General features: G+C 39.5%; 1 protein-coding gene across 1 annotated transcript in view; it reads right to left on the bottom strand.

Annotated features, from left to right (window-relative positions):
- Positions 1-888: 888 nt before the first annotated feature.
- LOC127572098 (plastin-1-like) overlaps positions 889-27,614 on the bottom strand; it is an 84,585-nt gene continuing 57,859 nt past the window's right edge. Inside the window, 13 exon segments of the mRNA XM_052018977.1 lie at positions 889-2,331; positions 2,966-3,090; positions 4,642-4,765; positions 6,674-6,807; positions 8,508-8,622; positions 15,096-15,174; positions 21,885-22,077; positions 22,164-22,256; positions 24,152-24,294; positions 24,784-24,949; positions 25,480-25,561; positions 26,739-26,802; positions 26,805-26,870. Of these exon segments, the coding sequence (XP_051874937.1) occupies positions 2,199-2,331; positions 2,966-3,090; positions 4,642-4,765; positions 6,674-6,807; positions 8,508-8,622; positions 15,096-15,174; positions 21,885-22,077; positions 22,164-22,256; positions 24,152-24,294; positions 24,784-24,949; positions 25,480-25,561; positions 26,739-26,802; positions 26,805-26,870 (1,517 nt within the window). The 3' untranslated portion in view covers positions 889-2,198.

Raw genomic sequence — 27,614 nt, 5'->3', positions numbered from 1 at the left:
AAAAAAATCACATTTTATATGAATTGATATAAATACAATTTACATTTGCTTAAGCCCCTGTATATATAACACGCTCCACCACACAGAAAATACAATAAGATCAAATTCCATCACTGGAGGAGCTACAATTAAAGTGAAACTATTTCCAAAAGAGTAGTAAATCTATGGAATTCTCTGCCCAGGGAAGCACAAGAGGCTACTTCATTAAATATATTTAAGGCACAGTTCGACAGATTTTCACATAGTAGGGGAATTAAGGGTTTATGGGGAAAAGGCAGGTAGGTGGATCCGAGTCCACATGTGCCATGATCTTATTAAATGGCAGAGCAGGTTTGATGGGCCAGATGGCCTACTCCTGCTCCTCTCTCTTATGTCCTTGTGTTATTCTTTTTGATAACATTCAACTTTTATTTGTCCAGTATTAGCAGTAATAAGTTTTACTGATTTAATTAAAGTGATTTATCCCCTATTGTATTAAAATAGATTAATTTAAGAAATGACAATTTCAAGTCAATGATATAAATAATACACAATTTCAGCATGTTTATGGTATATTGAAATAGGATAAGCTTCTTTTCAATGATATGATCAGAGAGAAAAAATAATTTTGCAACTCTGGCCCAATACCTAGCACCTGCTGCTTATTTCCAGCTTTTATGCCATCAAATAATGAAGAAAGCCAAGCACTGTCTGCCACTCAGGCATAAAACTGTTATTGCAGGTAAAGTGAAAACATCCCAAGTACTAAATTAACATCTATTCATTTTATTTGTACTAGATTGCAACTGCAATGGCATTGATTATGTCAAATTGTCAAGGACCTTGCCATGAATGCAATTCAAGCAATGTTTTCTGAAAAAGATGTTTTTAAATCATCAAGAAATGCAGTGCCATGAGTCTATGCAGTGCAACCTTTATTTTGGTGAAACTTCAAATTTGGATATAAATCAGACAGCTCCCTATATAGAGAAAAGTATCATAACAGGAAATGCAATTCTACAATAAAGATAGATCCTTTACTTGTGCATATAGTTTCTGCTGTTAATGGATGGTAAATTGCCTCACTGGTGCACAGGCAACTCTTGCTGTAGTCAGCAGTGAACAGACCCAATCAAAATACAATTCTAAATCAAGCTAAGAATTCATTCAGACCAAAGCACATTTAAATCACACGGTGTTGAATTCTGGCCAAAAAACAAATGTGAATACAAAAAATTTACTGCTTACAAAATATTCCAAGAGTTTTAAAATTTGCACGTTTTAAATGGTCAAACTTCAACCAAATTTTTATCAAACAGCAGCATGAAGTTTTAAAAATAAATTTAATTTGGTATTAAATTACTTCAAGAACTATTGTAAGCCTGCAATTCATAGAAATGCTGATTCAATAAGGTAATCAAGCAGATGTTATGTTTATTAGAATGAAAGTCTAAAGTCACATTTGAATGCCACATTATTCTGTTTTGTGGAGATCATGTTCAACATTATGTATTATCTTGTGAACCCTGTCCCAACACTATTTGCACCCATTTTTAAACAGACCCCTCTGCACCTGTGCAGTTTCACACTATGCCTATGCCCTTGCCGTCTTTTACATTCTCCTGGGAGAACCAGCAAAACCTCAGTTTAGCAGTTCATCCCTAAGTTCAAACTGTGACTATGAAGTTTTGTACCACAGAATTTATGGCAATTCAATCTTTGGGCTTCGTATTTGTTCTGAAGCCGCTCAAGACTACATTCAAACCACAGAAACAAACAAATTGAAACTGTGCATCTCCTTCCAGATTTAAGTATTTATAACTTGATAATAATGATAACCATGTTCAAAAAGAGGCTATATCCAAAAAGCAGGCAGATCAGGAACATATTCAGGCACAAGAATATTGGACATGTTTCATATGTAAGCAACACAGGAGGTATGCAAAAATGTGGTGAATGATATGGTAAAGAGCAAACTGAAAGAAATAAGTTTTGATTTACTCACTAAATTTCAAATCCATGCAAAGTAACTGAATTAGGTGCACAAGATGAAAGTATTTCCCAGTTAGTACTTATTTCTCAAATTGTTCTCAATGATATTAAGTTCTGCTGAAAACAGATGCAGAATGTGAAATGAAACAAAATTCTTTAAGTTGCAGATTGCAGAATCCAATTGATATGGCAGACAGGGTCATGGTGAATAAGGCAGTCGGTTTTCTTCAAACCTTTTTCAATCCTTTTCCCATTAAGCAGGCGAAAACAGTCATAACCATTTTTGGCTTCACTTCCACCAGATCTTCAGGCAGTGCATATACCCGGGCACCTATCTTTCGGGCTACTGAAATGGCATACCTGAAACATATGCAGGAAGAGTATTCAATTAAGGTTAGAGGTACTACTACTTAGAGTTGTTCATGCTCCTCAGACCTACATTTCAGTTTTTAAGATTTGTTTTTAAAACAAAATTGTGTTGTTTTATTTATTCACAATGTCATTTTCATCTTCTTATGTGGGGGAGATTCACTAATCATTGTACTAATGACTCAAACTTTTAAAAAGCTTTTTTCAACATTTTGCAATCAATTTTCTGTCACTGATATTTCAGTTTGTATTTGATTTCTAAGTAATAAAGAGAAAGCTTAATTCATTCTCTTCACAGCAACAAAAATGTATAATACATATTTAACCCCACCCATATTTTTGCACTTAATTACATTTGAGGTGGAAGTATTTTTTTTAGCAGCTTATTCATCAGTAAAATTAAATAAACTGAATTTAAAAAAATCTGTTAACTTGCAACCTGAAAAAAAAATCAAAATGCTAACATCTAACTTTCAATTTGTTTGCAGTTCATTTTGAAACCAATTTGTAGTTTCTCTCTTTATCTAAAGGAAAGAAGGATAACCCCACCTCAATTCAAAACAGGATTTTTAATCTCTACCCATTGCTTACAAAAAGAATTACTGATCATAAACATTAAACTCACTTTGCATTGTTCAACTTGTCAACATCCGAAAGGTCAGTACGTTTCACCAGATCATAGCAAATTGCATTTGGTACAACAGCATCTATCAAGTCTATAACAGGCAAACTGGTGCAAATATATTTATCCTGGTAACAAAAATAAACAAAATATAATCTTAAATAACAGTTTTACTCTATTATCCATGTATTATAACTGTTCTTGACAACGTTGCAGCTTTGAGCGAAGAGTAATAAGATCGTCAATGCTGGTCCAGTGTACAACAACTTAGATTTTCCCAACTTTACACAGGCACTAAAAGAGCAATTCCAGTTTTACTTCTTAAAAATGAAGGTTCACATCTGAAATGTTCTTGATTCAGTATTGAATTTTGTGATTAAGATTAAAAGTCACTTATTTCTGCATTTCTCTTCCAACATCTAACATTGATTAAATATTTCATTTGACATTAACTCATTGAAGTGGGACAGAATCCACACTGGAGAATCCAACTTTTAACTATAATTTCCAGCTCTAGCACATCTTCATTTAATCCTCTGTGGCCACTATCATGAGCCTTCCAGAAAAGTTAAAATGTTCAACTCAGCCATTGTTCACCAAGATCAAAGATCAAATGAAGATGTAATTGTGCTCCACTCAAACTGCCAGCTTCATCAATCTCCCGTGTTGTTGCATTCTGCACTCCAAATTCCTTTCAGCCATTATCCATGTGCATGCAACCATTTCCACATAATGTCAATTTAAAATCTCACCCTGTTCACATTCTGCATGGTACCTTTTTATTAAGTTCCTCCAGCTCTACAACATCTGAGAACAATGCACTTATAATTCTGGCCTTGAGCACTTCACCTTGTGTTCTGTCATTGAATACTTTTTAGCCATCTTGACTAAAACTCTGAAATTTGTTCCCTAAACATCTATACTTGCCTCTAAGATTCTCCTTAAAATAGCTTATCAAGTTTTGGTCACTCTTCTTTGACTTGGCATTAATTGGGCCCATCAAGTCTGCTCCACCATTCAATCATGGCAGATTCTTTTTTAAACCCCATTCTCCCTCCTCTCCATAACCCTTAACCCCTTTACCAATCAAGAACGCTATCAATTTCTGTGTTAAATACACCCAATGACTTGGCCTCCACTGCCCTTTGGAGCAACAAATTCCACAGATTCACCAACCCCTGACTTTGAAGGGACATCCCTTTATTCTGAGGCTGTGCCCTCAAGATCCTAGACTCTCCCACTAACGGAAACATCCTCACCATATCCACTCAATCCAGGCCTTAAGGCAATTATTATATTAAAAGCAGTTTACAAATACATGTTTAAAAAAAATCAGAACTTATGTGAAAAGTTAAGAACCATGTCATGTAAAGAACCATCTGCGAAAATCACCAGTCTCTTTTAAATTTTCCTCAAACTTTGAAAGACACAGTGACCAATTTCCAGACCTGTTTGCAGCATCCAGACAACACTATCCATAATCTAATGGGAAAATTCCCATATTTTTAAACCATCTTAAAAACTGCCTGCAAAAGTTGGCAAGATCTGGTACAAACAGAATAAGAGCAAGAGATTTTATATATTGGTTAAACTGAGTAAAAAGGTACCCTTACTGATAATTTCAAAATACAAATCTAAAATCAAATTGGTTAAGCCAAAATATTTTCTCTCTCATTTACCTTGAAGCTAGTAATTGAGCTGCTCTTCTTTGCATTTGCCAAAGTCTCATTTACCCACTTTATGATAATTTCATCTGTCACCTTTGACCCCTCTCCAAGATCTGAAAGCACCTTGAGGGTATACCTGAAAGGGTAAAGTAGGAATGTTAGAGATTCAAAATTTAATGTGCACTTTTCAGAATGTGGCCTTCTTCTAATTGCACCTGAATGGAAAGAGTCTGACCTCTGTACTCCATCAAAATGAAACAAAAATTCACTTGTATTGAAAAAACTCATCATTCCTGATGTTCTCAGATTAATAATGAAGTTCAAAACATTAAAATGGTCCTTATAGTTCTGCCTTTGAGCATTACCACTATGGTGATTTCAGAACATACTGAAATCAAACATTAACATCAGCCACTATTTTTGATGTAGCCATTGAGTTATTTCTCAAATTTACATCAACTACAGATCCACATTTGCTTTCAATTTGCCTCTAGACCTACATTCCTTGTCATTGTAAGATAGGAATTGGTTTGATAGATGTGGCAGAGCGCTTGGTCTGAATAGCCAGATTCATAGTACCAGTGACAACAAAAAAATATAGCTCTGGTGTTCCAAAACCTCAAGATGATTTCTTGTACTAAATCCTGTGGCTCATGGCAATACATTAAGAATTTTACATGACTCACTACATTTTAATGGAATTACTGTAGAGAGAAATGTGGCACCAGATGCATTTCACCACATGGACAGAGAAATAAATGGCAAGGAGAGCAAACTCTCAACACCTTGGGATCTTCATCTTACACTTCCCAAGGCCAGAAGTGACTAAATTACAATTACAATGTACTGACTACCTAAGCAATGATATCTGGTAAGCCAAAGGTTAGAAAGAGAAACAAACCTTAAAGAGAAAAAAGACAATGTTATTATTGCTTTTAAATTTTGATGTGCATAATTACTCTTTAGCTCCCTCTGGTCAAAACACAAATATCAAAATGAGGCAAGGGTGGATCAGTGTTCTTTGAGCACTAACCAAAATATTTAAAATTTCTCACGCAGGAAAACCTTGGAGTTAAGAAAAAATTAATTTTGTTTCTCTCAATTAATTAACTCTTAACTGTGGTTGAGTATTTCTGGAACTCCTGACTTTTTCAACAGTTCAATCCAAATTCCATTCTGAAAATTGTTGTTATATAGAGATTATTGCTAAGGATGGTACGCATTAGTTTTAAGATCTCTTTATTAGTCGCATGTACATTGAAACACAGTGAAATACATCTTTTGTGTAGTGATTTGGGGGGCAGCCCACAAGTGTTGCCACGCTTCCAGCACCAACATAGCATGCCCACAACTTCCTAACCTGTACGTCTTTGGAATGTGGGAGGAAACTGAAGCACCTGGAGGAAACCCAGACAGACATGGGGAGAACGTACAAACTCCTTACGGACAGTGGCCGGATTTGAACCCGGGTCACTGGCACTGTAAAGCATTATGCTAACCACTATGCTACCATGCCTGCATTATTAGTGAATGATTACATATTAGTGAATGATACCAACAGTAAATTCAGGTAAGTGCTTATTTGAATTTATTATTGGTATATCATTCACTAACGTGTGTTAAAACTACTTTTCAACCTTTGGCTTACCGGATATCATTGCATAGTGAATAAGAGAAAGTACTTCATATTGAGTTGAAACATGAATCTGAAGGGTTTGGCTTAGGATAATTACTATTCACTTATCAACCTATCTTCTCAAGGGATATTAAACTTCTTAAATCACAGGGAGGATATAAATCAACCTCCTTAAAGAGAAAAAAGTGATAATTTTAGGTTCAATAGCAACCAACTATAAAAAAAACTCAAATTTTGTACATCATAAGATTTGCCAAAGGAAATTCCAATGCATCAAAACAAATAATGTTAGCTTTCAGAATAATTGCTCATGAGTTATCTCCAAATAATTTCAATTCCTGTCTGACCTTTGAAAAATTAATGCCTTTTTTTTTCTTTTTAAACTGCATCAATGAGAATATCCCTCACCTTCTCATCAGCTGCCAAACTAGAGCTAGTGTAAGCGTTGGATTGCCATCATTCAAGTCTTGTCCACCAATACCCACAAGAGAAAAGCAGGCCTTGGTCTTACCCAGTTCAACGGCATAGTTGCAGTTTTCAAGCTGGAGAGCAAGAACAGAGATCTAGTCATGGTAGTGCTTCACCATACCGACAAACAATTAACTCTGAAGGAAATGCTATATTGGGTTTTCAGTTGAGAGCATAATTATGGGAAAATATGTCTGTTGACATAGAACATTACAGCACAGTACAGGCCCTTCAGCCCACAATGTTGTGCCAACATTTTATCCTGCTCTAAGATCTATCTAACCCTTCCCTCCCACATAGCTCCCTCACCCCCCCGCCCCCCCCGGCAATTTCTCTATCATTCATGTGGCTATCTTAGGGTCTCTTAAATGTCCCTAATGTATCTGGCCCCACAACCTCTGCTGGCAGTGCATTCCACGCACCCATTCTGTGTAAAAATAAACTTACCCCTGACATCCCCCGATAACTTCCTCCATTCAACTTAAAATTATGCCCCCTTGTGTTAGCCATTGTTGCCCTGGGAAAAAGTCAGACTGTCCACTCCATCTATGCCTCTTATCATCTTGTACACCTCTATCAAGTCACCTCTCATCCTTCTCTCCAAAGAGAAAAGCCCTAGCTCACTCAACCTATCCTCGTAAGACATGCTCTCCAATATAGGCAGCATCCTGGTAAATCTCCTCTGCACCCTCTAAAGCTTCTACATCCTTTCTATTATGAGGCAACCAGAACTGAACACAATACTCCAAGTGTGGTCTGACCAGAGTTTTATGGAGCTGCAACATCACCTCGTGGCTCTTGAACTCAATACCCTGACAAATGAAGGCCAACACAGCATATGCATCCTTAACAACCCCATCGACCTGTGCGGCAACCTTGAGGGATCTATGGATGTGGACCCCAAGATCCCTCTGTTCCTCCACACTGCTAAGAGTCCTGCCATTAAACTTGTATTCTGCTTCAAATTCAATCTCCTGAAGTGCATCACTTTACACTTTTCCAGGTTGCATGTTTCTCTCACACACACAGATGTAATTAGTTATTTTCCTTACATCACATCCATGGATCTCAGAAATCACACTGCTACAAACTGCATCCATGATTAGGAACTGCTCCAGAGAGAAACTTCTATATGCTAGGTAGAGGCAGGCACAATAATTTAAAGTTGACTTCTTTTGGAGAGATTCATTCAAAATAGGAAGTTACAATTCAATTCGATAAGTTTGCTATAAAATGAGCATGACTCAACACGAGCAAGAACAGGCCATACTGCCCCTAAAGCTTGCTTCAGCATTTAGCAAGACCAGGGCTGATGCAATCATTGGCATCAACTGCACTTTCCCATCTTATCATTAATAGGAGTCATGAAATTAGCAGATTATCTTAAACACCTAATTGAGACAAATGTTCTCTACTAGTTTGGCCCAAGCATGACTCAAGACCCAAACAAATATGCTTGACCATAAACTGCTCACTGAATGGTTAGTGAGACACTCGGGATAGGCAACAAATGCTGGCATTGCTTTTAATCACAGGAACACGGACATGTACAAGTTAAATGATGTGTGCAATTGTACTCTCCTGTTGGCCAATATTTTTGTATGATGGAGAGAAAATTGGGAAGAACCAAATGGGTCAGGATCCAAGAGAATGCTCCAAGACGGTCAACCACAACAAGTGAAGAATGTAGCATTTAAAATATTAAATCCATCCCCATTATATAGAAGTTATTTGTGCTTAGTTTGAATGAGTGGTGATAATTAATTCAACATACCTTCTTCATGTTCACCCCAAGTTGTGGATACGGAGGCTTATTGACACGGTTCCAATCTACCGGCACGTTGACATTCTGGTATAGCTGAAATATTACTAAAGCATCTGTCAGATCACTGGATTGAAGGGAAACAGCAGATGGGAAGTTCTCTTAGGTATAACTTCATAAAATGTATTGAATAAACAATGATTATGGGTGCATAACCTGAATGTCAAATGCAAGAAATATGAGCAGGAATAAGACACAAAGCCCCTCGAGTTTGCTTGACCAGTCAGATCTAAACTTCAGCTCTAATTTTCCAATCTGTTCCCAATAACCCGCCACTTCCCTACCGACCAACCATCTGTCTTTCCTCTTTCAGGATGCTGACTGGCTGATAATGTACATGTTGAATTTTCTGATTGCTGGTATTTGCAATTTTTTCCCAACTGACCAAACAAAGCTGCTTTGTGTAAGGTGTATTGTTCTTTTATTTGTTGAAAGGAAGCAGTGGTGTTGACACAGGCAAAATTCTTTTACCATCCTGTTTCCCAGCTGGGGTGACACCATCTGGGAATGCTCAATGTTCTTTGCTACTGGTGCTCCTACAGTGGGACTTGAGAAATTCCAAGATTCAGATTCAGCAATTGTGAACCAACACACTGCTCTAGGCATTGGTCAGAATTCAAATACACACATCTGGGATTCTGTACTCAGGAGGATATTAAGAATTTTGCAAAAGAAAGATGCCAAAGTGTAAAGATGAAGTACCCAACAGAAACAACATTTCAGGAAATTCTGACTCTAAGACCCATCAGGATTTGCTGAAACTGCTTTGAATATCACTTTAACATTCACTTCCGAGTCATCTGTCCAAAGCAAGAACGTGCCTTATCAAAGTATGAAACTGGGATCCTGAAGTTGGAGCCCAAGGCAACAGAATGAACTTCAGGATTGGTTTCAGATACTGGCCGACTTGTTGCTCCGATTGAACAGCTATATTATTGTGCTCCAGATGTCCAGATCTATATACTCGTTCATTCAAATATTCCATCAGCTTGATCACACTGTCCAGCCAATCAAAGTGAATCGATTATTCCCAAGTCTCATTCAGACTTTTGTAATTCTCTTCATTTGTTATATATTTTAAAAAAAATTAATGTTGACTGTTATAAGTTACAGGGAAGATGGTAAATCATTCTGCAAGACATTGTCTAATAGTTTATTATCCTCTATGTAGGAAGTATGCCATAAAATTTGAAATGCTGGAATTTAGTGCAACAAATTGGCTGAAACAGCAGACAAAAAAAAATCAAGGAAGCACTGTTCCCCAGGGCACTGATGATGCCTCCTTTAATATTCATTTTACACAAAAATTACTTAACCAAAAAAAGTTAATTGAAAATTAATTTAGTTTTAAATAAATGAGCTCATTGCAGATAGATGTAATTTAATATAGACACATTGTGTTATGCAGAAGAGCTAGACAACTTGAGGCGTATCTATTGCATGCATGGATACCAATTAAAAGCAAAGGAGATTCTGATCATGTTTATGATTCGTGTAAGATAGCCACAGAGAAACTAAATAGGGTTCTATAAGATTGCCAAGCAAATGAAGGTCAAAATTCAGAGTGTTAGTTAGTTATTATAACATAATTCACCGATACCATTCCAGTTGCTGGCAAGGAACATCAAGGTAAATGGGCTGTTAATATTGCCCAGTGAGGTACCCTGGATAACCCAGATTTCCCAAAACAAACTTAAATATAATACAAGAGGAATTTTCCAGCATATCTTTTGAAACTATCCACATTTTTTTGATAGAAGATATCAGCATCAGACATAATTGGAGAAGGCAATACCTATGAACTGGGTGTCTAGTGATGGGCTTAAAAGTTCTCCCACCAACACCCCCCCCCCCCAACTACTTGTTTCTGACTATACAATTAACTTTGATACTCAAAACCATAGAACCATACAGCACAAAACAGGCCCTTCGGCCCACCATGTTGTGCCATCCATCAAACCACCCTCACAATACCTAACCCCTTCCTCCCGCATATCCCTCTATCTCACGTTCCTCCATATGCCTATCCAACAAGCTCTTCAACCTGTTCAATATATCTGCCTCCACCACCACCCCAGGCAGTGCATTCCATGCACCAACCACTCTCTGGGTGAAAAACCTCCCTCTGACATCTCCCGAACCTCCCACCCATAACCTTAAAGCCATGACCTCTCGTCTTGAGCATTGGTGCCCTGGGAAGGAGGCGCTGACTGTCTACTCTATCTATTCCTCTCAATATTTTATATACCTCTATCATGTCTCCTCTCATCCTCCTCCTTTCCAGTGAATAAAGCCCTAGCACCTTAAGCCTCTCCTCATATTCAATACTCTCCAATCCAGGCAGCATCCTGGTAAATCTCCTCTGCACCCTCTCCAACGCCTCCACATCCTTCCTATAATGAGGCGACCAGAACTGAACACAGTACTCTAAGTGTGGCCTAACTAGAGTTTTGTAAAGCTGCATCATCACCTCGCGGCTCTTAAACTCAATCCCGCGACTTATGAAAGCCAACATCCCATTGGCCTTCTTAACTGCTCTTTCCACCTGTGAGGCAACTTTCAACGAACTGAATATGAACCCCCAGATCCCTCTGCTCCTGCACACTGCCAAGTACCTTGCCATTCACCCAGTACTCTGCCCTGGAGTTTGTCCTTCCAAAGTGTACCACCTCACACTTCTCCGGATTGAACTCCATCTGCCACTTGTCAGCCCAGTTCTGCATCCTATCAATATCCCTCTGTAAGCTCCGACAGCCCTCCACACTATCCACAACACCGCCTATCTTAGTGTCGTCCGCAAACTTACTAACCCAGCCCTCCACCCCCTCATCTAAGTCATCTATAAATATCACAAAAAGTAGAGGTCCCAGAACCGATCCCTGCGGGACACCACTAGTCACTGCCTTCCAATCCGAGGGCACTCCTTCCACCACAACCCTCTGCTTTCTACATGCAAACCAATTCCTAATCCACACAGCCAAGCTTCCTTGGATCCCTTGGCCTCTGACCTTCTGAAGAAGCCTACCATGAGGAACCTTATCAAATGCCTTACTAAAATCCATGTAAACCACATCCACCGCACTGCCCTCATCAAGCTTCCTGGTCACCTCTTCAAAGAACTCTATCAGGCTTGTGAGGCAACATCTTCCCTTCACAAAGCCATGCTGGCTGTCCCTAATCAGTCCATGATTCTCAAGGTGTTCGTAAATCCTATCCCTTAGAATCCTTTCTAACAGCTTACCCACCACAGATGTGAGACTCACCGGTCTATAATTCCCTGGCCTATCCCTATTACCTTTTTTGAACAGAGGGACAACATTCGCAACCCTACAATCCTCCGGCACCACCCCCGTAGACAACAAGGACTCCAAGATCCTTACCAGCGTTTCAGCAATCTCCTCCCTAGCCTCTCGAAGCAGCCTGGGGAAAATCCCGTCAGGCCCCGGAGATTTATCTGTCTTAATATTATTTAACAACTTCAACACATCCTCTCTCTTGATATCAACAACCTCGAGAACATTACACCTACCAGCACTCCCCTCCGCATCATCAAGACCCCTCTCCCTGGTGAATACCGAAGAGAAGTACTCATTCAGAACTTCTCCCACTTCCGCCGCCTCCAGGCAAATTCTCCCACCTTTGTCCTTAATCGGACCTACCTTCACCCCAGCCATCCTCCTACCCTTCACATACTTGAAAGGCCTTGGGATTTTCCTTAACCCTACTAGCCAAAGCCTTTTCATGTCCCCTTCTAGCTCTCCTCAGCCCTTTCTTAAGTTCCTTCCTCACTACCCTATATTCCTCACGGGCCCTGTCTGAACTTTGCTGCTTACACCTCACGTATGTTACACCTTCTTCTCCCTAACAAGTTGTTCCACCTCTCTCGTCACCCACGGTTCCTTCACCCTGCCATTCCTTCTCTGCCTCACCGGGACATATTTAATCCTAACATCCTGCATAAGATCCCTGAACATCGACCACATCTCCATGGTACATTTTCCTTCAAAAAGGACATCCCAATTTACACTCCCAAGTTCTCTCCTTATAGCCTCGTAGTTAGCCCTTCCCCAATTGAAAAACCTCTTATCCTCTCTGCACCTGTCCCTGTCCATGACAATTTTAAAGGTTATGGAGCAATGGTCACTGTCCCCCAAATGCTCACCCACCAATAGATCCTTCACCTGTCCCAGTTCTTTTCCTAAAACTAGATCTAACATGGCATTCCCTCTAGTCGGCCTGTCGACATACTGCGTCAGGAATCCCTCCTGGACACACCCAACAAATTCCGTCCCATCTAAACCTTTGGCACTAAGCAGGTTCCAGTCTATATTTGGGAAGTTGAAGTCTCCCGTTATAACAACCTTGTTATTTCTGCTTCTCTCCAAACACTGCCTACCAATCTGCTCCTCTATATCTCTACTGCTACCAGGGGGCCTATAGAATACTCCTAGTAGAGTAACTGCTCCTTTCTTGTTTCTTAATTCCACCCATACAGACTTCAGAGATGATCCTTCTACAACATCCATCTTTTCCACAGCCGTAACAGTGTCCCTGACCAGTATCGCCACCCCTCCACTTCTTCTCCTCCCTTCCCTATCCCTCTTAAAACACCGAAAACCAGGAATATTCAATATCCACTCCTCTCCTGACATCAGCCATGTCTCAGTAATAGCCACGATATCATAGTCCCGCATACTTATCCAAGCCCTCAGTTCATCCCCCTTATTCCTGACACTTCTTGCATTTAAGTAAACACACTTCAGTCCATCTACCTTACTACTTTTATAGCCTGTATTCTGCTTCTCCTTCCCCAAAGCCTCTCTACCTGTTTGATCTAACTTTTCCCCATTCCCTTCTTCCTCTGACCTACTCCTCCGGTTCCCTTCCCCCTCACAAACTACTTTAAACCCTCCCGAACCACCCCAGCAAATCTCGCCGCAAGGATATTGGCCCCCTTCTGGTTCGGGTGTCACCCATCCTCTCTGTACAGGTCCCACCTTCCCGAGAAGAGATCCCAATGATCCAGAAATGTAAAACCCTCCCTCCTGCACCAGCTTCTCAGCCACGCATTTATCTGCCACCTCCTCCTATTCCTACCTTCACTATCACGTGGCACCGGCAGCAATCCCGAGATTGCTACCCTTGAGGTCCTGTTCCTCAATTTTCTGCCTGGCTCCCTGAACTCACTCTTCAGGACCTCATCCCCCTTCCTATGTCATTGGTGCCAATATGGACCACAACTTCTGGCTGCTCTCCCTCCCACTCAAGAATTCTGTGGACCCAATCAGTGACATCCCGGACCCTGGCACCTGGGAGGCAACATACCATCCAGGATTCATGCTCACTGTCACAGAACCTCCTGTCTGTTTCCCTGACTATCGAGTCCCTTATCACTACCGTATGTCTCTTTCCCACCCTTCCCTTCTGAGCAGCAGTACCAGTCCCAGTGCCAGAGACCTGGTAACTGCAGCTAGGCCCCTGCAGGTCATCCCCCTCAACAGCTTCCAAGGCAGAAAACTTGTTACTGAGGGGAACAGCCTCCGGGGTTCTCTGTCCTGTCTGCCTGCCTGACTTCTTCTTCCTCTTCCCTCCCCTAACAGTCACCATTCTATCTGCCTCCTGAACCTCAGATGTACCTACCCTAAGAGGGGGTGACTGTCACCCGATGGACTGTGTCTACATAACTCTCTCCCTCCTTATGCTGCGCAGTGTTTGTAGCTGCGACTCCAGCTCATCAACTCTGAGCCGAAGTTCGTCCAACCTCAAGCACTTACTGCAGATGTGGCCACCTTGGACCGCAGCAAGGTCCACGAGTTCCCACATCAAACAGCTGCAGCACACCACCATGTCCTCCATCTGACTACCTTTCTTTTTTCCCTGGTTAGTCCCACCTACAAATCTATAATGAACAAAAGGTAAACCTTGCCTTTACCTACTTACCAGCTACTTACCCTCCTAGCCCCTTCACGCCGAAGCCCCTTGAGCCAAAGCCCAGAACACTCTGCTGCCTCTCACTCCGCTGCCCGCTCTCTAGGCTGTTTGCTTTTTAAGCTGCCCACGCTGCCCCTGCGCAGTCCAGCCCCCACTCGACTACTTAAAAACTTATTAAAAAATCTAAAACCTTACACTAAAAACTCAGGCCAGCAAATATCCAGACATTTTCCATGTGATAAGCCAAGCAATGGCGAGCTCCCCTACCCCTACACACCCATTCCTATAATAGCACAACATGACCTTTTGGCCAACATTTTTTGTTTGCCTTCTGCATTACTATGGTTTTTGGATTACTCTAATATATCCCGTATGAAAGTTGCCTTTCCAAAAGAATACTCAACTTTCAGGTGCTCCACTCTCTTCCTGGAATATACCAAGAGAAATGGATCATTGTCAGGTAGAGTATTTTGTCATTCAATGAGCCCAGGCTGGATTGATACCCACGCACTTCTGTAGCTGCTAAAAGTTCAATGAAGGGCATCACAGTATGACTGATTTCCACCCTATTAACTAAGAAACATCAAACTGAAAGTAAACATGTTTTACCTGTACAGGTGATTGACAAAGGGACTCACGCCCTGTGAATTCATCCAATTCCTGAAGGTTCTCTCTTCCCTTGATTCACCTACAACACAAGAAAGATGGTGTAAGACCTGAATTGGAGTACAACTTCCTTACAAAGATAGGCCTAGAAGGCATAGAAATAAGTGGAAGCAACTAGTCAATTCTTTAAAATTAGTTTAAGTGGTCCATCAACGAATTCATATACAGACCAGTTATGTTGTGCTAGTAACTTTGTGAATCATAATAAGCTCAATTAAAAGTAAAATAGCTCAAATTAGCCGTAGAAGTGGGAGGACGCTGCTGGCATTCCTGTTATTTATACACAAATGCTACAACTTGAAACCAGATGCACATTTAGACAGGCAAATCCTAAATGTGTTACCTAAAATCACAGAACTGCTACAGCACAGGAGGCAGCTATTTAGTCCTTCAAGCTGATGCTGGTTATTCAGAGCAACACTGGATGTCAAGACTAATTGTACTCCGCACTGAGAGCAATGGAATTGCTGAATATGGTCATGATTAAATTGGCTAGCCCAAATAATAAACGACATTGTTCTTGTCCTGCTACTGCAAGTTATAAACCAAGGCACCATTTTTAATGCATCTCAATATCTCTGAAGTAATTGTTCCACGGAAATATTATGCTTATATATGGTACATCCTGCAAGCATTTTGATAAAAATCCTTCTCTTTTGCTTACTTAAAATAAATAACAGGCAAACACTTTCATAAATATTTATTTTGACACTGAAGTCATATGACCCATCAGGCCCATGCTGGCTTCCAGTACAGCAATGCCATTAGTTCCCCTGTTTCACTCATTTCCCCGAAGACTTGACTTATTTTCTCTCACACAACTAACAGCCCCTTTGACTCTTTTTGCCATTTGACTACACTAGAGAACTAGTGCAGTGGACAGTTAATCTACCAGCACAGCTTTTGGAGGTGGGAGGAGACTGGAGCACATGATGGAAATCTATGTGATCATGGAAAGAACATGCAAACTCAACACTGAGGTCAGGATTGAACACAGCTCCCTGGAGCTCAGAGGTTGCAACAATAACTGATCCATCACCGTGCAGTAATTGATTACCTTCCTCTGATCATTACCAGAAAATAAAGAGCCCCCAAAATTGCATGCACATAACAGCACATATCATTCCACAAGTTTGATTCCTGACAGATGAGTGGAGTTACTAGATGGGCAATGAGCCAATGTCTGCTGCAAAGTTCCACCACACAAAGTCTGGACTTTCTCACCAAGGGATTAAGCTTGCTTTCTGAAAATGGAGCTTTCCCTTCAATGGAAGCGAGCATTGGCAGTCAGTTGATGGACTGCAATTGTGAAACTATAGTTCAATGTGAAAATAGCATCCAGCACTTTTCCATCCTGAGATGAAGGTGGTTATATCAACTGTGATATCAGGTAAAAGGTAGTTAACTACGATCTACACACTACCCACTTCTTAACTTGATCATCATTTCATTGATTAGTTCCTCCTTTTAGATTCTGAGAGTCCTTGTCATGTCCTTCTGAGTGGAAACACTAATTTGTGCTACTGGATTATGAAGATCCCATTATTTTGGCTTTATGGCCAGGAGACTGGTTGGCATCTCTCTCACACACACACACGTATGTGATACATCTCCAGGAAAAAAAAATATTTAGTATTTTTTCTCCTTTTTACAGAACACAACTCTACTGACACCAGAATTTACTGCTTATTCCTAACTGCTCTTGGAGGAGGTGGTGATCCACCTTTTTGGGCAACTGCAGTCCTTCTACTGCAGGTTCTCTGACACTCGACTTTCCGAATTCCAGGATCTAGATCCAACAATATTTCCATTCATATAAAAGGGCACAGTTATTTAATTTGCCATTGCATCAGCTGAATAAGCTCACTCCTGCAGGTTTAAAACAAAATTAAATTGATGAGTATCTATTTTCCTCTAGTCTATTCTTCACTTTACCAATGTATTTCCTCAAGTACACAAATGAAGGTAGTTTCCTGCAACCACTGTGAGCCCAACCCAGAAAGGTACTTTTTTATTTGTAAATACAGTAATTAATGTTAGTTCAAAAGCTTGCAAAATGTATCAGAGATTAGAGGAAATTAACATTTCTTTGTTCAAGATCACATTGAAAAAAAAAACCAGATTAAGGGAATCAACTGCTTAAATATCTTGAAGATATGATCATCCTAAAACAAATGCCGCATATATTAGATCAAAAGCAATATACTGCAGATGCAATCTTAAATAAAAAGAGTGCTGATGATATTTGGGAGATTAGACAACGTCTGTGCAGAGAGAAACTTTATTTCAGATGTGATGAAAGTTCAAGAAATTAATTCTGGTTTGTCTCCACAGATGCTGCTTGGCCTGCTGAATATCACCAGCATTTTCTGATTGTAGTATGATATATTAGTACTTTATCTATATACAAACAAACACAAACAATTGTTATTTAATCACACAAAAACTGCAAGCTGAAAATGAGTTCAAAAAATTGGTTAACTAACACTTAAAGATGCATTATCTGAGCAAATGAACACAAATTCCAAAATCAGGAGTTTTTAATTTTAAATCTGAAATGTTGTCCATTTAAGATAAGGCACTTTGCACGATTACTGAAATTATAAATCTAATTAGTGTACTCTTCTTCAAAACAAATGAAAATAATTGAAGTTAAAAAATGAATTGGAGCATTTTGAAAGAAAAATGCATTTACCCAATGCAATGAAAGGTTTTATGTAATCAAAAACTATGACCAAATAATTATCTTTTTACGTTTTGTCACCATTGTAATGCAGGAGCCAACACAGCCAATTTGCAACACCAAGCTCCCATAAGCAGCATTTTTACCAGATGATTTGTTTTTGTAAGATTTATTGGGGGCTAAATATGGTCTAGGACACCAGTGATAGAAAGTTTATGATTCAGGAGGCCCTTCAGCCTGTAGTGTCTGCAGTGGTTGAAAAGAATTACCCAATCCAGCACTAGGGCAGAGCCTTGCAGGTCACAGCTCCTTGTGTACATCCAAGTACTGTTTAAATGTGGTGATGGTTTCTGCCTTGACCATTATTTCAGGGAGAGAGTTTCAGATCCCAACCACCCTTAAAGTGAATAAAATTCCAAGTTCCTCCACAACCCTTCTACCTATTACTTTGAATGTATGACCTCAGTGTTTCTTTCTCCCTCTGCTAATGGAAATGGACCCCTCAATTCACCCTTCTGTTCCAAATAAAATAACCCTCACTAATCTAATCCTTCCTCATTAGATTGGAATCTTCCAGTCTTGGCAATATCTTTGCAAGTTTCCTCTGCACCATCTCTATTGTGATCACACCTTCCCCATAATACTGCAATCAGAATCATTCTCAATGCTACAGAATCACTTTGCATTCAACAAGCCAGGCAGACAGGGTCTCCTTCAACTTCTCAGTTGAAATGCAGCATCTCAATGCTACACAAGTGTCATCTGAAGATTTTTTGATCTCAAGTTTTTTTTTGAAGTTGAGCATGATACCACAATCTTTAAATTTCAGAGATGAGAGTCATATCAACCAAGCCACAGCTACCAATTACATTCTGTGGAGCTCAATCACATTTTAAAATAAAAGGCACAATTAGCGATGGAAGATAAAATTAAGTGATAACTTGTTTATAGCCAAGTATTATCAATGACAACTGGTATTGATTTTCACCTTTATACGTTTAAGGTGAGGAGTAAGAGGTTAGAGTGGATCTGAGGAAGAATTTTTTCCCCCACCCAGAATGTGGTTGAAATCTGGAATGCATAACATGGTGATTCAAGTGCTTCTGTTTCCACCATCTCCAAGGCATAGCAGGCTGTGGTCCAAGTGCTGGTAAATGGGATTTGTATAGATAGGTACTTGGTCAGCAAAGACATGGTGTGCCGAAAGGCCTGTTTGTGCCTTTTGACTCAATTAGTATAATAAATGCAATATTTACAGATTTTCCATAATGCATCCTTAATTTTAGTTATATATAGTGCATCATTTCCTTATTAGTGACACTACTGTACAACAGCAACTTTGTACAGTGTTGTCTGTTTTCATATCAAAAAGTCAACACCACCATCAGTGCTTTCAACCTTTCTCAAACTGTCACGACCAACAAACAGGTGGGCTGCCACAATAAGAAAACAGACAACTTGGTGAAAACTACACGCTATATGACTGTTTATATCATTCAATCTTTGGTTTCTGCTGATTTTCCAAGTGGCTTTGAAGGGTCCAGAACCATCAAATTGAATGTTTGCTTTGTAACCCATTTCTATTTTTACACGTAAATGAGAGCACAGATTCAAGAGAAAACTCCACAGCCATCATCACTCAAACAAACCACCAGAGCAGTTTCCAGGAAAGGCAAATGCATCATCAGTAAAGAACTCCCAGAAATTGCCCAGTTATCAAAGCAAATGAACCGGTGTACAAATCCATAGAGATAGAGCTTTTAAAGGAAAAGGTTGGGGAGAGGGAGAATCAGAGGACTTGGAACAATCCTTAAGACAGTACCTACAATGGGAGGCGTCAATTCTGTAGTCACCGGGGCAGAATCAGGACAGAAAGAAAAGTAAAACAATGCAACCTTTTTAAAGAGTTATGTACAAACTAGTCCAAACATTCAAATAATCCCTCCATCAAGCCATCATAAATTTATTTACGACTGGTTGTGTGCCCTTGCACTGGAGAAAAGTAACAACTGCTTGCAATAATGTTAAAATATTTCAAAGCACTTCCCAAAAGAGAATTATTTTGAAATACTTAAGGTGCAATGATTGTGTGGTAAACATTGTTACAGAGCAGCTTTTGGCATCTAGAATGCTTCACCAACACGAATGAGATGTATGCTGGCATTGGCCAAAGGTGAAGAACATTGTCCAGGACATCTGAAGAAATGCCCTCCTCCAGATTGACCTTTGGACGATCATAGAATATAGTATTCATCTGAATATTAAGACTAAATTAAAGAGCAGTGCCTCCATCATTGCAGTACAGAAGTGTGAGAATATACTGATTGAAGTTTCTCAAAGTGGTTAGGCAGAAATTTTTAACTCTTAATTTTTAAAGAACAACAGGGTTTCTTTAGGAGATGATAGATTCAGAAAACAGTTTTGACAGCCCAAGTTTCTGCAGTGCAGCCAATTCAACCAAAACACTAGAGGGAGCTTTAACACAAATATGCATGTGTTGAAGGCAGCAATGATCTCCATTTTAATTAGGCATTCAGTGTTTGGCTTTAATTGATGTGAAGGCTAACTTGGAGAATAAATTTTCTAGAGTTTTATTTCACCACAAAAACCTCCATATCAACCATGCAGAATTTCATTCATTTCTGTAAGAACGTTGCACGTGATTTCCAAATTGGTCACGGACTACTAACCATTCCTATTTGTTAGTGGGGTGTGCCGATTAGTAACATGGTGGTGGTGACCTGGTCAATGTTAAATTTTAATGCTGAGATGACCATGTGTCTGTATTGTTACTATTCTAATTTCAATCTGGGTCACATGCAGGGTTTCGACAATTTTTTTCCTCCCACAGATGCTGCCCGACCTGCTGAGTTCCTCCAACAGATTGTTTGTTACAATATCGTAGTGGATAAGATACTGCTGCACATAAAGTGATTGCCATGTTCTCCAAGTCACAAAGTTGTTTAATCCCATTGGTTATCAATTGCTTATCAATCTCAAATTTACAATTAACTATTGTCACAGAGTTCTGTATTTCCCATATCCTTGTCTGTTGTTTTCCAAAAGGCCTAGCTCTAACATCTACAGTACACTGCAGCCCAAGATGCTGGCTATCTATCCCATTGGTTCTCTTCATATCTTGGAAACACCATTCAGATCACCACTTATTGTTCTGATCTCCGGGGTATACTACCCTAGCTTGTGCTACACTTCTTTGGAATTTTATTCTTCGAGTCCGGGTGTCATTCAAGTAAATCTATATTGTACTGTCTTGAAGGCATATATAATGCTTCTTGAGGTGTTGGGCCCAAAACTGCCCTTGATCTTCCAGATGTGATTTGTAAGAAAGTAGCATAACTTATCACATTTTACTCCCATCCACCAGATACAAATAGCCAATTTCTTCACAAGTCCCTGACATGGATCCTCAAATCCCCTCAAACAAATCCGCTCACTTGTTCTTCCTTTACACCGAAATCCACAAGGCAGTTCCGCCCATTAATTTGTTATAATGTAATGCTTCCACCTACATTTCTTACAATGCTGCCTATATTTCCTTTCTTGGAAAACTTAGATGTATACTTTTTTTTCTTGTAATATAAATTTGGTGAATTGTCTGAGTTCCAAGACACGTACTTGGAAGACACCATTGGTCACATCCTGCTAATTTGAGTAACTGACAATTTGACTACCTGCCTACATTAATCACCACTCTTTGTCCTGCTGCTCCCAGCCAGGTCAAAAGTTTATCTTCAATTGCAAGAACAGCAACTTAAGCTAAGAATCTCTTCAGGATTGTGGTCTGGAAGTCAATATAAATGACATCCCTAGACATTCCACTATTTTGCTTTATTTTTGAAAAGGTAACTAAAGAAACATGGCAATACCTATTGCTTTGATAAAAAGGAGCAAGAAAGCACCAGAGGCATCAGAATAATAATGAGGCAATACAGAAACATTAGTGGCTGCCACTTGGGGGCCATTTCCTTTCCAATGCAAATTTCTATTCCAGATTCTGTTACACAATTTTCAATAGTCAACATTCATACCTTCCAACAAGGTGAGGTCATACTCATTATTTGATCTGTGCAGTCCTGGATACTTATTGAACAGGTTGGCTACAAAGGCAAGGTTGAGTTTGGGATTACCACTGACAACATCAGCTGGTGTGACAAACTGTCTGCAGCCTAATTTATCAGCTTGTTGCAGCATGCATTCTGCCCTCTTGAGATCATCCTTTTCCTGCAAGATCATGAAGTGCAATTAGAAATCAAAGCCATTACCATAAAGGGAGAAATGCCCAATTAAAACAAGCAGAAAGAACTTACATTAAAGCCAGTCATATCAATCTCAACCATCATTTTATCTCCATCGCCAGTGGGTGCAATCTGATCAAGTAGATGGAAATAAGCCTTGGAATCCTAAAAGTGGGATCGGACCAAAGTTGGATTTCAAGGTTAAATCAGACTTTTTGGGAAAGAACAGACTTAATTCCAGTAGAAAACAAATTCTGGTCACACTAATCCAAACTAATACACATCACCCATCTATTTCTTTTAATGTTCATACTATGTTTCTCAATTGTCAGAAATATTTCGTGCTGTTAACACAAAATAATAAGTCACCAGTGCAGGAGTACCCCAGAAGGATCTGTGCATTTTTTTAAAAACAGAATTCTTGGTATCCACAGTGAACCAGAATGGCTACTCTGAATTTTTGTCATGGTGTAAAACAGGCAATAATGAATCAGGAGCATTTTACCACCACAACCCCTTCCCACCTCTACGCTAAATATAAAATTCCTTTAGAGTTAATATTACTTTATTATATTTATACTTGGCTGCCTGGCTAGGTATCTTGTTAGAATACAGTAAAACCAAGTGCCAATTTACCTTTTCAATAAAGGAAACAAACTCTCCCTATACTTTCCCAGTTTGTGGGCAATGGAATCCAACTTTTTAAAATTCCTTGATTATGTAAGTAATTTTACAAGTAATTAATTATACATGACATTCATACACAAGTTGAGAACTGTTAACTTAAAAGCAAAATACAAGTAAAAATCTGATATCCAAGAATACTGAAGGTGGTTTTGGAAATCAAATCTTTCTCCAAATTAAGACTGCTAAAGCAAAGCAGAAGCAATTGAAACGGTCAGAACCAAACAAGGTGGGGATAGGAGGAAAAGGAAGGATGGGGGGGGGGGGGGGGGGGCGGGGAGAGAAAGATGGGGGGTGTTGGTGGGAAGAACTGTCAACATTTCAGGTTGAGACCCTTCTTCAGGGCTGAGACTTGAGGAGCGAAGATAGCCAGTATACAAGAAGAAAGGGGGAAGCATCAGACAAGTACTGATAGGTGACAAAAGTTGCAGAATTTTAAAGAGCAAAGCCTGAGCCTAATCTGATTTCCATCCTCTTTCTTTGCCTAACATTGCTGAAAACCATTAGGGGTTTGTACAGTGAAGATACGAGGGCAAGCTCAGAATTACACCAGCACTCAAAGTACTAGGAAAATTTACTTGCCTACTATCCTTGCTCAAAGGAGGGATGAATTAACATGTTGAGCTTTCCAAAAAGTAGAACTTTAAAAATAAGATCCACTCATTGAAAAATATAGGAAGTATTGGAATATTATTGTCACATGTACTGAAATACAGTGAAAAACTTATTTTTGAAATTATCTTTATGGATGGCATGCAAAACAAAAGTACATTGAGGTAGTACAAAGGGAAAAGCAATAACGAGGCGGTTGTTCAATCCACAAAGTTTGTTCAGCCACACAGATGATACTCAATTCTTTTGTGCATTGTACAACATCCAGTCCTCTTCTCTCAATAATTTCTTTTAGGGATGCTTCAAACAAGTTGGAATTTACGATGCCAGATTGTTAGTGTGAGGCACATATGTTGGCTCAAAATTGACTTTTGAGTAATTAGCTCTGTCCCTACGACAAAGCAGCATCATTTCTGTCAAGTTCATCTGGAAGAACAGAGATGCCTCTTAAAATAGAATCAAAAGAATCATTGTGGCACAGAAGGAATCCATCCAGCCATAACTGTGTGCCAGATCTCAGTTGACCACTCTCATTCCTCTGATCTTTCTCTGGAGCCCTGCAAATTATTCTCCCTTAAGTGTTTTCCAATTACCTTGAGAAATCTGATTTCCACTACCCGTATACTGAGTAAGTTCAGTCACAGCAACTCTGAACAGTAAAGTTGTCCTTTACAATCCAATAATGTTAAACTCTGCCCTTAAACCAAAAGTGGAAATTAAAATAAATTTTAACTGGCATAATGGTTTGATGAAAATACTGGTACCTTAATGTCTTGACTGAAGTTGGTGATATGTTTGTACCCTGCATTTTCAAGATGGTAGTTGACCCAACGTAGAAGAAGATCTTCAGGTGAGAGTTTCAATAGCTCCTCTAGCTCTTCACCTTCCATCAACAGAGCAATAAGTGCTGGAATCAAAGAGCCAACAGCATCAATATACCACAAATTCAAAAATTCAGGAAAAGTTGTAACACCACAAAATCATAAGAAAAAAATAAGTTTGTCCAAAAGTTCAGAATGAACAGTACAATTTTGGATGCCAAAGAGACTATAATGTTGCAAATGACACTTTCAGCGCAAGGTGAACTTTATCACTGGACTCTCCTCCAATTACTAAATGTAAAGTAAATGGAAGATCAACATGAAGACAGAGCCTTGTAAAAGAGTGCTGTTGTAATTTAGTGTTTGCAATTATGATAGACCCATACAAGTCTTCTCATATCAGAATGATAGCACCTGGTCATCTGTATACATGATTAAGTGATGAAATTAAACAGTCCCACTGGTTCTTTCCCGGCACAAGACGAAGATTATCACTTTAAGCACGTTTTCTTTTAAATGCATCTGTAAGATTTTGCCAGTTGGGTCTGTATGTGCCATTCACATTGCCCACTTACCTTCATTCCTGGTAATCTCAATATCAGCAAACAGACCAATCTTTATGATCTGCCACAGAAGGCCCAGCACCAGGTGGTGTCTCCCTTCCTTGAGATCTTCTGCACCGATGTTCACCACAGTACAGCCAATGGCAGAGGCGGAGTTCAGAGCAAGGTTCAGATTTTCCTGTGGGAAAATTAGTTGGAGCTCAGACAACTACACTGTTTTGAAAACATCAGTTCTGCCGATACAATATTTTTTAAAAAGCAGCAGCATCAGAATATAGAGAACAAGGTCTAAATTTTTCTGGGAATTGTCTCTGAAGATATCCTCTGGTGCATCACTGTCATGGAGAAAAATAAGCACAGCAGACTGTGAAGCAGGAGGTAAAAACAAAGTTCTGGAGAACAAAAAGTTGACTCTTTCTCACGCCGTAGATGTTGCCTGATGTTTAGAGTATTTCTAGCATTTGCTTTTATTTCCAATTTCCAACCCGCAGTTTTCTCCCCCAGCTAATTACGAACTCTGCTCTAATTTATAATCCACTATCCATCATCTGCACTCGAATACCATTTGATACTACTTTTGAGACAAGGCATATTAATTATAAGCTACAATTAGCTGGTGTATTACCAACAGATACCGATGAAATTGCATGCAGCAAACACCATTCCATGCACATTAAAAGCTACCATTGATGGAAGGATAGTACTTACAGAAATTGTGAATGGAGTCAGCTTCTTCTTGTTAATCACTCGCTCATCAATTGTATCAGGCTGGGATAAGTTTATCATTTTGCTGAACAGAGAAGAGGAGATTTTTGGTCAGAAGATGACATTATAACCCAAAATAGAAAATTTCATTGAGTCACCAAGTACCACTGATGAAAGTTCAAGATTATTTTCCAGTGCAAAGATCATGGGATGGATGTTATAACTTTTGTTCCCTACCAATACGGTGGCCAACACATGTCTGCCTTGTTCACTCTGCACTGCTTGCCAGCTCAGAATTTCTAGACCCATGTCTCTTTCACACATTTCAAAAATAAACTGTATTCATAAAAACAGAAAAGAAATACTAAACAGTTCCTGGCTTTCTTTACACTGTCATCCAGTCTATACATCTGACGTGTTGTCAAATCAAACATTCATGGTGTCATCCAAGTCAAACACCAATGCCATTCATGTGACTTTTTTGAACAGTACACCCTTCAAGTGTTTGTAGGGCTGTTACACAGGGCCTAGCTCCTCAGTATCCAGTGGCAGCAGGGCCTCAAATTGCAGTCCTTCCTCAGAAAACTTATGCAATGGCATCAAAGTTTTAATGTAACCCTTAGCACATGGCACAGCCACCTGGTATGTACCAGGTGGCAGCATTCACTTATGGATATCTCCTTGTATTGGAAGTCTCAGCCTGCTCCATGGAGCAAGCTCTGGATCGGATAATGATCTAGGGGATTCTGAGGCAAAGAGCATGGCTTGCCGGCTCCTCACCTTTCGGAGTTCCTCCCTCACATCCATCCCCCTAAACTGCAAGAGGACAAGTTGATGCAAGTCCATCTGGAGTTGGCACAATTCCCTGACTGTCTTGCTTTCTGAACACCTTGGTGGATGAAGAACCTCTTGATGTTGTTCTTGGTTGCTTCCCACCAGTACACCAAGTCAAAAGGGGGGTTTCATAGATCTCCAGTTCTCCAACCTGCATGATCTTTTTTTTAGTTCCTTGATGTTCTTGGGGTCAGCAGATTAGGAGTAAAGAAATTATGCCTGCATTAACCAACATCCCATCTCTTCTGCTCCCCCCCACCCCACCAAACACAAAGAACCATCAGAAGGCAAGCTGACCAAAACCAGTGTCAACCACCTCCTGGATTTGAGCAACAAATAATGCCAAAAAAAGCAAATCCAAATCAACACTATTCCAGCTTCAAATTTTATGATTTTAATCACAATTAAAAAGTTGAGAAAACAGTTACCATAGGAGAATGCCATCACCAACTGCACTAAACAGACGGTCACTGTTAGAATCCATGGGAATCAATGTTGACAGTCAGGATCACCTTCCAATGCATTGTTAATCCAATTAACAAATGCAACCTTTTCTTCCTCTGGAATTTAAGAGAATATCTTTCAAGCATTTCTGGTCATACTCAAAAAAAAATAGACAGCAATTTGCAAATTTTACAGTGGAAAACCATATGAAGCCAAACAGACAAGGTACATCTTGGGATAAAAAATCAACCTTGCAATGGCTATGGGACTTAATATTTGCCAGGCACACCACTTATGCACAGGCAGGGGCTGAGCACATTTTCTTGGTCTTGAGGTCTGAAGTCAAGTCAAAGCAGCACAATGTTATTCATATTTATTCCTCAAAGTGCAACTTCAACCTCATCTAATTAAATACTACCATAACCTTGTTTTGGTCTCTTCTCTATCACTTCAGTAAACTACAGGAATCTATCTTCTCTTGAGACTGTAAAAAGATATGAAAAATAAAAGTTGTAAAGATTTCCATTATCTTTTAAGGAATTAAATTTGTTTTTGCATCACACGTTCACTTTTTTAGTGGAGGCGCAACATTTCTAAGAATACTTCATCCACAAGATGCCGGAAACTATTTTCCATTTCACTAATAAATCAAGATGCACAAAGCTGCATTTTCTTTAAGTTCAGTAAATTGTCAAATGTAATAGAAACATTCTCAACATCTGGCTCATAGCACTTGTCTCAGTTGTGAGGTGAGCAATTCTAGTTTATAAAAACACTGCTTCAGAAAAGTTGCATGTTACATTACAATGTACTAGATATTTGATCCTAGCCTGGAGAGGGAGCTAGAGTATTTTAATGTA

The sequence above is a fragment of the Pristis pectinata genome, chromosome 6 (assembly GCF_009764475.1).
Source record: "Pristis pectinata isolate sPriPec2 chromosome 6, sPriPec2.1.pri, whole genome shotgun sequence".
In the NCBI taxonomy this organism is placed as follows: Eukaryota; Metazoa; Chordata; class Chondrichthyes; order Rhinopristiformes; family Pristidae; genus Pristis; species Pristis pectinata.
The sequence above is the reverse complement of the archived record's forward strand: the minus strand, read 5'-3'. Positions and strand labels throughout refer to the sequence as shown.